Source organism: Lissotriton helveticus, chromosome 4_1, assembly GCF_964261635.1.
Source record: "Lissotriton helveticus chromosome 4_1, aLisHel1.1, whole genome shotgun sequence".
In the NCBI taxonomy this organism is placed as follows: domain Eukaryota; kingdom Metazoa; phylum Chordata; class Amphibia; order Caudata; family Salamandridae; genus Lissotriton; species Lissotriton helveticus.
In genome coordinates, this window is record NC_136063.1 from 487503400 (window position 1) to 487516869 (window position 13470).

Sequence of the window (13470 nt, forward strand, 5' to 3'; positions counted from 1 at the left end):
CCCTACCCTGTCTTTGTGAAGCGCTCTGATATCTGTAAGGATCCTGTTCGCGCTATATAAAACTTTGAATAAATAAATAAAATAAAAACGCTGCACTAAATGCATAGCAGGTTCTGCTTTAGAGCACAAGAATAATCCCAATAACTAAAAACAACCAATAACCACTGGATAAATCACTAACCCCGGGTTTCCGCAGCAGTGTGCTGCCTTTCATAAAGTACTTCAACACCTAGGCAGGGATAAAAATCACTATATGAATGCAAACTACAATACAACAGAGTTATATATCATCTCTGTTGGTGGTGCACTACTACGTTACCTCGAAGTAGGAACATGATTATAACAGATTTTTTTGAAAACTTGGGACTTGAATGCAGTGAAAAAACATGTTTCAAATCGTATATTTCTAGAACACGAATTTCAAGTTTGGATTCTTAAGATGACCATGCTGCACTGTTCCCATTTTAATACTGGAATTGCACTGGCCTAGAGGTTTGAGAAGGTTTAGTTTTTCTTTTCTTTATTACCCCTGCAGCTGAGTGAACCTCCACATCCTTTGCCTTTTATTGTTTTGTTAGATGTTGTTTCCCTGTGCTTCAGTAATACATGGGGCGCAGCCAATGCATCAATTGTGGTCAATACCTCAAAGCCCCATAGGAACCAGGCCTTCTGCCATTTTTAAATGGAAAAGAAGGTCCAGAATAGTTGAATTGTGGGTACATTGATAGATTTTTGTTTAACTCATCCACTTCTCACCACAACTCTACTGGTAATAGCTGCTTTATGAAGAATTAAGACCGAGACTTATGATGAAGCTGCGCATTAGGCAGAGCTTGAGCAATGAAAAAAAATATTGGTCTTTGCCCTTTGATCCTGAAGCCAACTCTGATTCATGTATAATTTCACCTCTGACAGGCAATCGAACATGTTGCCATATTGATCAGCCATACTGCAAGCTTTTAAAAGGATCTGTGTGTTAACCATGTATGGTTGATACACTAGGTCACGCTCATAAATTAACCCAAGGAGTGGACTTATATAGATCTATCTTTCACATAGACAATGATACAGGCGAACCCCACGCTCCCACACTCCATTTGTCTATTGGCTAAAGTAAAGACTACCAACCTAACTAAACACAGTCTGCAAGGAACTAAGAAAACCAGCCCAGTGAAGACCCCTTACTCATGTCATCTTTTGTAGGTGCTGGACTAACAACGAGTGCCCCTCTATGTCACTTGCAGCAAAGGCATGAATCATGAGCGCATAGCCATATTGTCCTCGTCCATCATCTGTAAAAGATAGTACACAACATCAATCCGTGCAGACTCCATCCGAGACAGGGTGCAGAACACAGACTGATATAAAGATGATCCCATGTCCATCAAAATGATTTAGCAACTGATTGATAGCTATTTTTCTAAAACCTTACTGACTATAGGTGATCCTGACTTTGGTCGAAGCACTGAGATTGATAGCTTCCAAAAGTAATAAGTGGCTACTTTTGACGAGGATTAGGTACAAATCATTGTGGGATGGAACAACTGATAATGGAGGTAATTATCCAGAGGACTGCTACAAGTATGACCCTGAGACTGACTCACAGCCGAAATTGTTAACTTTACAGAAGCCAAAAGGACTCTCCTACTCACTAACAAGAGGGAATAAAGCTGGGCAATAATTAGAATTTATTAACCAGCTTTATTTTGAAATGTCAAAGCATTTGTATTTATATCTGTCTTATCAATTACCACCTCACTTTGGGAAGAAGTTGGCAGCCAGTGCCAGATTTAGCAGCTCACATACCATGCCAAAAAGGTTGTTGTTACAGATTATACCGCTTAACCTTGGTATCAATACATCTTTTGAGATAGTTTTGCCCCCAAGTACTATACTATACAAAGATGTCCCTAAACTAAGGTTCAATGAGATTTGCACTGTTACTGAAAAAGGTTGCACAGCAGCTGTTCATCAGGCTATAATGTCTGAAGAAAGGCATGGTTGTGTGTCAATTTTACCAGCTCCCCTTGAAATTGCTGAGCATGCCCTTGTACTAGTCGTACAAAAGGGGGTGGTGATGGATGGAGCATCTGAACCAATCAAACACTCACACCCAGTCAACAGATCAAGCTTCAGAGGACCGGTTTCTGGCATTTCAGCCGTCTTCAGCCTGGCTTGCTTGAATCCAGTGGCAAAGTGAGCAAGGGACTCACGTCTGAGCATACCCTGCCAACTTATGGCGAACAAAGTGGTACTAGTCGGCTACTATTTTCCACTCCTGACCTACTCATGTGATTATATTGTACTATTCTGAATAGCGAAAGCCTTCCAGCAACCACTGTCCAGTGCCACCGGGTACAGTAAAGGAAAGAAAAGAGAAATTTACAAGCAGAAGGGCACGGTCATAGCCCGGGATCATCACAAATCTTAACTTAGACACAAAACCTTCTTCCTATATTAAGTAAATAATGTCAATATTTAGGCCTCACCCTCTGGACAAGCAAAGCACACTCAAAGTAAACACAACTGAAAAAGCATAGGGGATGGAAGATACTGTACCATATTGTGACATCAAATATAGATCACACATTACCCGTTTCCTTAACAGGACCTTCCAGGCCAAGGTAAACACAATGATGCTGTTTGGAGCACGACTATGAAGTTAAGTCCACAGATCACACACATGTGGATGAGTGTTGGATCTTCAAAATGTGCTACCCTTGTCTTGACACTGCAAAACTGCAAATGAACATCTATCTTGATAGAAGCAAGCAAGGCAATTATGAACTACACACTTGAACACAACTGCTCCCAGTTCCTGAGCCTGATAGATATCTGCTGAATAGTTGTGAATGAGAAGCAGTGTTCCTGAAAAATTTGCAAATAACACGAAGAGTGAAAGAAATTCTTGTAAGAAGGACAAGGTGACCCATAATCCAAGAAAAAGGCATCCCACGAGCAACGGACTTACATTTTGAGGGCTAAATTGGACAACATGAGGAGGGTTGCAGGAACGGGAATATTTTAAGGAAAACGTTTTTACGTCCACAAATCAGTAATATTTTAAGCCTAGAAAAGCACAGGCTCTCTGGCCTGGGAAGAATGAATCACATTGAGATAAGATAATGTAGTCCAATATTAGATTTTCATATCTGCAAATGTTCCCTTAAGCAACCGGTTATTCACGTCACACTTACCACACACTTCACTTGCCATGACTTGATCACATATACATACCTATGACCCCACCTACAGGAGTATATAATGCCACAAGATCATAAATCATATCTAAAAAATATATTTAATAAAAACAGACTTATTATTAAAATCCAGTCCCAATATCACTATCAAAAATACATGAAAACAATTAATGACTAATATAAAAGTTCATACAGCACAATCCAAATATGGTTTCCGCCTTAAAGAAAGGGGAGGGAGAGAGAGAAAACACACAAGACAATACACTTCATTCACAAAAATAAGCTAATGAATTGATAACTGTTAGTACAGCCACATGATTCATATCTTTCGTCTATTGTGTAGTAGTTCTTCCCCGTTCACCATCTCCCTCCCAAACATGACGGCACAAACCCTGTAAAATTAATAACATGTAAATTAAAATGTGGTCTGGAACATTTAACCTTCCCGGCCCGGCACTTGCTGGCCTCGGCGCACAACCGTGTTGTTAGGGCGAGCATCGGGGCTGGGTCTGTGCAGCGAGGCCAGCAAGTGCCAAAGCCAGGAAAGTCAAGTGCTGCAACCAGCATTTACTTTACATGTTATTGAGGAAGCGGGGTAGTGATGAGGGCCAGCTACTCGGTTCTGACAAGTGACAGCTCTAAGAGGAGGGTTAGGGGCCTGCCCTACAACTACATAATCTGCTAAAAAGAGAGTCCGCATTACCATAATGTTAGCAACACGTTAGGTTCCCAGCAAGCATGCTCATTCCCAGCCAGGCCCAGGAGAGCGCACAGCAGCAGCAGCCTTTACACACAGCCACTTCTGGGAGCTTCTATCTGCAATTTATGATAATGTCCTTTTATCCCTTCGGCTGCCATGTCATTGTCTTTTATGTGAGTTTAACCACGTTAAATGTTTGGTTAGCTGCGCATGTGCAAGTGGTTACACATGGGTCATGATTATTAATGGTAGTGATCTGTAAAACACAAGAGGGCTTCAATTGTTTCAAGTGTTCTGCGAATGGCTCTCCCAGTCTTACTTTTACGTTTACATTCTGGTATTTGTAAATCTGGTTTTGTTTTTCTGTGCTAGCCCGGTGTATGTAATGTAAAGCCATTTTTATCCATAACAAAGCATAGTATCTGGTGGCAGATTCTGGCACCAGAATGCAAATCAAACGTTTGTCTCTATGGCCTGCTCACTCACTCTAAGGTTGGATAGCTTGGGGTTGGGCCCTCTTCTCCTGAGTGCAAGGCACACTCAAATGTTTCAGTGCAACACAAAATCTGCGGGCATATATACGGCTGTCTGCAACCACAATCCCTATATAATGCATAGACACAGTCCACGTGCAAATGGCAGGTTAGCTGGTTTTTAAGAGTGGACTTTTACTACATCATGATGGGGTGCTATTGAAAAAAACATGTCTCTTCAGCTTGTTCCTAAATTACTGGAGCAGGGTAGGGGAAGTCGTAATGGATATGGAAATATCACTCCTGATCCTGGATGCAGAAGGCCTGAATTCCATCAAGGCATAGCAACCTAAAGTTTTTAAGAAAAAACGTATATTTTTTATTTTGTTACAAATATGGTTATAATACCTTCATCGCATCCCAATCAATTTCAGGGAGACAACTGGAAGTGCTCCCGAGGTCGGGCTTGCATCCCTCACCGGTAAAAAACTGGTGGGGAGCCATGGCCAACTGCCAATTAGGTCAAGGGAGCCACAGTCAAAAAAGTTTGGGAACCACTGTACTAAGGCAATAGTGGACTGCCTGCTCGAGCAGGCAGCCTTATGCGCAAAGGGGACAGCTTGTGAGCTGGACGGGCAGGGAGCAGAGATGGCAGTGTTAAGAGGATGCAGGCAGTCGAGGTGTTAGTGTGGGGGCACAAGGAGAATAGAATATGTGCAAAGGGGGCGGTTTGTGAGCTGGAGGGGCAGGTAAAAGGGTGCATTAATCGTTCAAAAGTTGTAGGCAGCGGAGGGGCTTGGTGTGAGAGCACAGGGAGGAAAGTGGATGAGCAAAGGCGAGTGAGTGTACATGTATATGTATAGGGGGGTAGAAGCAGAGATTTTGAAGTACAATTAAAGGGAAGTTCAATCTTAAAAATAGATCAAATTTCACAGATCACAATCCATAAGCCTGACACACATGCAGGGTTTCCCAATGTATACTCCATATTGGATAATGTGAACTGAGCTCCACCAATAAATGTGTGTACTTGGCTCCCAAGTCCACTTGTAACTCAGGTTGCCTACCAGAACATCATTGGTTTAATGCTCATTTCATTTCAGAGCTTTGTGCTCAATATTGTTATTAGGGATTAATCTAGAAAATATGGTTCAAATTAATTGACTACTTCTAAAATGAGTGATATAGTGTTTGCCTATTGTTTCTAAGGTGCGATTAGATGATGGGTAATTAAATTATGGGCTATGTTCCGTATATTAACATCATGAATTCTGTCTGAGAAACCTACTGGAACGATATGGCATGGGAATGTCTGCAATGACTTTGTTCACTCTTAAGGTAGCCTAGTCATTTGAATATTTCTTTATGTGCTACAATGTACCTCTTTAGGTGCTGACATGTGAGACACAGATACGCTTAAAAAAGAGGCTAAACATGTGGCCTCCCCCGCCCCATTGGAGGCTCAAGAGAAGCTAGTGAGGAGAGGAAGAGGAAGGCAGAGGTTTTGGGCAAAACATCCCATGAATAACTAGAGACACCACAGTAGTAGATCTGTGGGGCAATTCAGGAGCTGTAATGGTACAACCCAGGGCACATTGGAGATACCGCAGAAGAGGGACTGTAGGTCCACCCAGAGGTGGCAGAGGCTGATTCCAAATGAGTGCCACATGCACCACAGTACTGGAACATGGAGTGTGTAGAAGTAGTTCTGGGAAGGAAATGGTGCTTGGATTTAAGGTGGTGAAGGTGAGGCATGGTGGCAATATGGAGTAGGGTGGGGGGTTTGGACAAAGGTCCTTCCCATCCTATGCCCCTACAGCCGCAAACAGCAATGATGCTACAGGAAGACATCATTAACCTCTCCACCTGTTACCTGGATGGCCTGAAAGGAGAGATTAAGTGGAGTTGTTTTCCTTAATGAAGTCAGTCAGTTTGACAGAGACCCCTCTCACATTCAGCTCATCCAGGAATAAGCCATTTAAAATTGCTCTATAGTCTGTAAAATGTTTGTAATCTGAGGGACAGCTCTGCAGCCTGTACTTAGACTCTGCATAAACAGAATAGTAGTGGAATCTGAAGAATAGTCCGGCAGAGCTAGCCTATGTTTGTGGTCCCAGTAGTGAAATAGCAGCAGGCGGTAGCGCAGAAGGTTAATGTGCCTGCTGCAAAAAACATGTACCTGATGCAGATCACAAAATGCATATGATGTATATAGGTCAGTGAGTCACTGCTTTTGTCACAGAGATCCCAACTGCTGTGCAACTTCTTCTACTCTTAGAGCTGAGATTTTCATGAAAGTCTTATAGTCTGAATTCAGCACCTGAGCGTAATAGGACGGAATGTATGAAGCTCTGTGGTTATACTGAATGAGCAGCTACCTAGGTTATGCCATCTATTAATGTAATAACTGCACTTTCACAATTGCTTTATTAACCTTCCTGCTTTCTCAAATTTGCTTAAAAATGCACGATTTTTCTTCTTTTTTTTCAAAATTTTCTTGGGGGGGGGGGTTAGCCCCCCAAACCCCCCTTTTGGGGTTCGGGCTCGCTGCGCTCGCTCGCTACGGTGCTGTATGCAAATCACTTTGCGCCCCACCACTTTCAAATGTCACCCTGTGGTAAGGTAAATCCAAGGGACATTATTTATGACCGTGCTAAAGACTTAATATTGTTCTTGTTCTCTACGTACTTCAAAATTCATTTTAAACACTGGTGGTTGACTGAAGCAAGTAACAGACTCTGGAAGGGGCACTCAGGAAGAATCCGAAGAGGAAGAAAGTAATCCTTTTAAAACGTGTGCCTGGGTTTGCGTTTTGATGTTGTGTACTCTTTCACACCCAAGTCTGCTGTACCAGAAAAATGATGGATTAAGTAATTTCAGTAGTAGGTGAATGTCTATGCCTTCCTCAACCCTGCTAGAATTCGGAATAATCAAACATTGCTGTTTCAGTTTTCTATTTGCGAATTTTTGTGAAAGCCACAATTCTGAAACTTCAAGTCTTCAAATGAGACCGGCCCTCTTTTAAGAGAGCAGATGCGCTCTGTGACAACAGTAGCCTGAAATGGGTTAAATTAAAATATGGGAAATGGAAGAGACCACTAGAGGCAAAGTCTAGAGTGTTCTCCAACTCACTGCTCTGGTGGTCACTTGATATTTGATTTTTTTTAAAAAGCAAGTAAAGATGGACAGCCACCTTAAAATATTATTTTGCATCTTACCAAACGGCCTCAAGTTTTTAAGAGGGTGAACTGGCCCTTTGCTCAAAGAATTTTACTTTAGAAATCAAAAATTTCTGTATGACCTCACTAGAAAATATGTTTATCAACCTAAAGATCACATGACAGGTAACAGTACTTTGCTAATTAAACCGAATTTAAATGGAGAGCATTCCCATACGCATGCGCCACATCGCTTTGACTGCCTTACGCTTTGCATTACATTCATCAGCCATAAAAGACTACTTCAAAGTAAGTCCACGTGGGTTGGGCTGCATTCTGGTGACAGAGGCATGCTCAAATGTATTACATCCACAGGTGCTACATGGTTTTTCAAAAATAGGAGGCAGTCCAAAAATGTCAAATATGCAACTGTGCACATGTATTTTTGACAGTTACATTTCATTTTGAAAATGCCTCGAATTTGGTAAAACTATGTTGATTGGCTTGTGCATCAAGTGTTTTGTTTGACGAAGGTCGTGCTCCGTGCATCAACAGAGCTGACAACTCTGAAAACACGCGCCCTTTGCTTGCGGCAGAAAACGACAGTACATTCCAACGACAGTTTTAAAAGCCGCAGTGTTCTAAGTGGTCAGGAATCCCTAAAATACCCAACGGTCTTATGATCACTCACTGTGACCTACGTGCCAGAAACATTTAGCTAGGTAGTTAGAGGTTTCTTTAAAAATGCGGCTACCTGTTAGACAGTGCAGGGAACCAAATCATCTTTCAAGCAGCTGCGTCTACGGCTGTAAAAAACAAATACTGTGGGAAAATTGACACTCTATATGTGCATGATTTCTCTAAGAAAACAAAGCTCCTTGCAAGTATTTTGTATATGCTTTACTTACTATAAAATTCATCTGGCATCCTCCCATTATGTAGTCAAGGAATGTGTATTCTATTGTAATCTAAAAGGAAACACACCATGGTGAGCTTGACACAACTGCATGAACTGTAAAACCAACATAAGATAAAAAAACATGTTTGTTATCAGCATCTGATAATCCTTTAAAAACCGTCCAAAGCAGGAAAAACCAAAAACAAAACATATTTCTGTTCTGCAGCATTCAACAGTTGCAACTATACAGAGAGCTTTCAAATGTTCACAAAATATTTATGCAAGTTTATTGAAATATTCACCAGAGATGACATTTGCCCGGAAGAGAAAATTATTTAACATACTACAGTGACATGGACTTACTACAGTAACGGCTCACAAATCATTTTTAAGAAGAATTCGACAGTCTACTCAGACTAGTTTTTCTACTTCAACTGAAGAGCATATCAGACTTTTTGGTGGTTCACAAAATCCACAATAAGTTGCAAAGTCACATATCTGAAAGTGTTTCAAGAAAGTATTTACCCCACCTTTTCAGGAGTATGTTTGTGTGCAAAAGGGAAAATATACTGGGAATATTTAGGAATACCTGCATCATTAAGAATTTCAGAGGGCTCACCAGCTACCCAAAAGTCCCCATACTACCCCACTCCTCAGAACAAACATTTCCCACAAAACCCTAAACTTACTATTGTGGAAAGGCTATAACACTGACAGATTTTCTATGACATTAATTTATAAAGTAGGCGTAAATGCCTCCAGATATGGAGTCTGTTAATCAAGATGTGGGAATTATGCTACAGTTGCCATTTTTAGGGCATCAAAGATGAAATCTCTTGAAGGGGAACATTCTACCCAGCAGTCACTCCACCCGCAGGTGTTCCCACTACTATCAGTACAGAAAATGCACCAAACCACTTACTAAGTGTAGGACCAACGCTTGACGTTTTCCATGACTCAATGTGCTTTCCTAAGAGTCTCGCCCTTTAGTTGTGAGAATATATTTGGTATTTGTATAGCGCAAACCTAGCCGAAAGGCAGCTGAACCATGTATAGGGTTTGAAGCAAGCGAGTAGTTAATGAATTAAAAGAGATGTGGCTGGTTCTGGGAGCAGAAAAGTGTACAATTATTGCTTTGTAATGTACTGCTCTTTAAAGAGAGGAGTCTTCCACTCACTGCTAAATTAAAGAAGCTCGGGGGCGATCCTGCTGGATGTTAAGATGTTGTTCTGGATCCTAGGTACACAGAAAAAAAGGCCTGCTGTCTTGTTTTTATTCTTTTTCACACTTCTCAATCTCCTGTTTGATGATGTCCTGCCTGAGGGTGTGCCGAGAACCACCAGAGATGGCGAGCTTGCCTTCTAGATATGCCGGGGTGCCCGTTTTTTCTGGCTTTGTAAGCGATACAGCTGGCTTTGAAGATGGTGCGGATTGGCAAGAGGAGGCAATAGAGTTCCATCAGAATGGGGGTGATGTGATCATATTTCTGCAGTACTTGGTGGAGACGGACTGCGACAGGTAGGATGCCCTTTAATGGGTACCAGTGTGGAGTCTGGGAGGACCTGGAGAAGGGTGTTTCTACCATCCAGCTGTGAGAATATGAGGGCTTGAACAGCGGTTCTGAAGCCAGTTTCTGGTTTCACTTTCTTCAATAAAGACAGATGGTTCTAAATCTTTATTTTCTTGGCAATGTGTCCTTGAGGGTAAGGTTGGTGTCCAAGTGAATCCAAGTGATCTGGCATTTGGTAAAAGTTGTGATTCAAAGCCATAAAGGGTCAGGTCCCTGGCCCAAGAGTATACTTTTTATTGTTTGTTGCTCTAGGCAAACAACTGGAATTCTGTCTTTTTGGGTATGAGCTTCAGGTCGGCACTGAACATGCAGGTTTGGTTGCGGTACAGGCAGTGTTTGAAGCAAAGCGGAGGAAACTTTAAAATACAGTTGTGTATTGTCAGCATGTTGGTGAATTTTGATGCTAGGGCACCCAGGTGAAGGTGCTCCATGCACAGATTGAAGATGACGGGACGGTATGTAATCGTGGAGGCCCTGCAGGTGTCTATATGAACAATCTGATGTCTTTTATAGAGGTAGGAGGACAGCCAGCAACAGGACACTGCCAGTGAAACCCATTGAAGACTACAGGCATGTAGGAGGGTGGCATGGTCAACAAAAGTGCTGAAGCCAGGGAGGCGTCCAGTAGTATCAGGAGGAAAGGGTCATCTTCACCTATAGTTCAGGAGGGCATCATCCATGATGAGTAAGGCAGAAGCTCCCGTGCTGCAGCATGATATGTAGGGCTCGATTGTTTAAATGAGCATCCAGGGTCTGTTGGTGGCTTCATCAATGGTGTTGGTCTAGGACTTGCTTTGGCTGACATGGTGAGCTGTCTGTGTGTCGCATGGAAGGAGATCAATTTCATTAGGTCATCAGGAGTTTTGTTTTTCCGCCATACTTCTTTCTGGTCAGCGGATGGAGCATTTATTATCAGCAAGGTTTTGAAAACACCAAGGTGCTGAAGGTTTTGGCTTGTACTTGAGTGTTTTAGTTAAAGCCCAGATGTTCACATAGTTCTTGAAAATCGTGTTGAAGCCATTTAGAAAGGTGTTAGCATTGAGAGATGAGTTCAAGCATTAGGATGTCAATGCCGAAGCAGTTGAAGGATCTGAAGGTTTGGCTATCTCATTTGGGCTGTTGGTAAGATGCTAAGAAGGGAGATAGGGATGGTGAGATGGTCATTGTAGTCTAGGGTATGGAAGGTTTGCAATGGACTCTTGGTGATGTTGAGAAGACAAAGTCAAAGATGTGTCCTTTTGATCCTTAGTTCCATTACAACAACAACATAATTCAATGTTGTTTTACAATGACTACAACTGTGAGGTGTCCTACCATATCCAAGAGTTAATATCAACCTGCACTTACCTCAACTCCACATTATCGACTACCAGCATATCCTCAAAGTACATTAGTGCGGAGTTGTCAACAGTAAAACAATCCTTCCCTACATTTACTAGTCTTATAATATTTTGGTAGTAGGCAATGTGTAGTCAATACATGTGCAGGTCAAAACTGATTTTGATATTGAGACAAACAACCAAGAGGGTGCTCCATCACAATATTGAGCACTAAATATTATCCTGGCTAATTTCTGTATCCAGGATATGGACTACTACAACATTGTGAAGTTAAGTATATTTAGGTAAATATGGATTTACTATTCTTAACTCCACGTGTACATACCTTGAAGATATCTATACAATACTGGACTCTGATTTTGACTCTGCATGTGCTGGAAATATTCTGACAATAGGACAGACACCATTTGCAAATAAGTTAAGAATAACGTGTTTAAAGATTTTCAATTTACTTAGGACCTTTGCCGATTTACCCTCATTAACGTAATGTTATTCGCAGTTCAGGATATAAAACAACAAGCATCGTGTGTGTGTGTGTGTGTGTGTGTGTGTATATATATATATATATTATTTTTTCCACTGAAAAAAACAAAAAGGTTACAAGGATGTTATAGCTCAGAAATAGAATTAAAACAACTTTATAAATTCACTAAAAAAACAAATGTTACAGGGACGTTAGTTAGGTTCAGATTTTACACACATAAAACTATAGAAATTCAGCACTTAGTTATCTCAGGAAACGAAGACTTGTGCCCTAAAGTAATTATAACTCACACCCCTGCCATGTACAGTTTTCTCATCAATAATTGTATTGCCAATGTTGCAGTGATATTATCAATGTCGTCATAGAAGATGTCATGACTGATGTAATATGTGGGGTAATTAGCAGTGCATGGCGAGGACGCAAGTCATAGCTACCTTAGGGCATGAGTTATAGTTTCTTGAGAACTATAATTGCTGAATTTCTATGATTTTAAGTGTGTAAAATCTGAACTTAACTATAAAGTCCCTGTAACCTTTGATTTTTTTTCCAGTGAATATTCTAGGATTTTTTAACATAAAGTAATATTTAATTACCATATGTTAATCCAACTGCCCCCGCGCATGGCCATTTGCCATGGGCACTATTGTATAGGGCACAAGGCCTGGCCTGAGACCAGACCCTCTGGCTAATCCCCAAAGGCACTCAATTTGCAGGCCCCCTCACCGGGCCGCTTTTGGCCCCAGGGATTCAACCCCCAGCACCACATTTAATTGGGAGGGGAGCACTTGGCCTCCCTTCTTGTGCATATTTCAGACCCAGGGACCCCATCTCCACATTTTGTGGAGGAGGGGAACAGGTGTACACCTCCCTGGGCTGATTATGACCCCAGGGACAAATCCCAGAGGCTGACCTCTATATTTACAAGAGGGGGGGGGCACACAGCCCCCCTTGGCTGATTTTGGCCACGGAGACCCCATCAACCAGGGCCTGGCCATATTCCAAAAGGGGAGAGGGGGAACGCAGCCCCCTCCCCAGGCCAACAAAAGGTTGGTGCCCTGATGCCCACCCACCCCACTCTGTTGTGGGCTCCAGAGGAAGCCCCCACAACCTCAGCCAGCTACCCACCTCTAGAGGGAGCTGGCACTGCTCCCACCCACAGGGAGCAGCTAAAGATGCTGCACACTATGGCAGTGTGGGGAAGGGAAATAGATGAAGAGTCTGCTCCCAACGGGATGGAGAATTGTTCATGTTCCCATCTGCTGAGAGCGGACTTAGTGTTTGCTCCAGCTTGGCAGGAGTTTTGAAATTGCTCCTGCCAAATACAGGATTCCCTGCTCGCGCCAGTGCGGGTTGGGAAACCGCTATGTCCCAGGGGGAGACAACTGGGACATAATATATGAGCTGGCCCTGGGGGGATGGGGTCCCGGGCTGAAATTGTCCTAGGGTGGGGCCCCGCATGGTCTTCCTCCTCATTACTTATACGGTCGGAACTCGGAGGCCAAAATTGGCCCAGGGTATGGGGCTGTGTACCCTCCTCCCACTTTTAGAATCAGGCCAGGCGTGGGTGACTGTGTTTTGTTTTAACATATCGCCACAGATCCTAAACAAATTGGCTGCAAAATAAAATAAAAATGTTATTAAAAAAAA

General features: G+C 42.3%; 1 protein-coding gene across 1 annotated transcript in view; it reads right to left on the minus strand.

The window, feature by feature from the left end:
• The window catches only part of CPNE3 (copine 3), a 493182-nt gene that overhangs the window by 123964 nt on the left and 355748 nt on the right, over window positions 1-13470 (minus strand). Inside the window, exon 10 of the mRNA XM_078687070.1 lies at window positions 8440-8499. Coding sequence (XP_078543196.1) covers window positions 8440-8499 — 60 coding nt within the window. The remainder of the gene's footprint in view (window positions 1-8439; window positions 8500-13470) is intronic.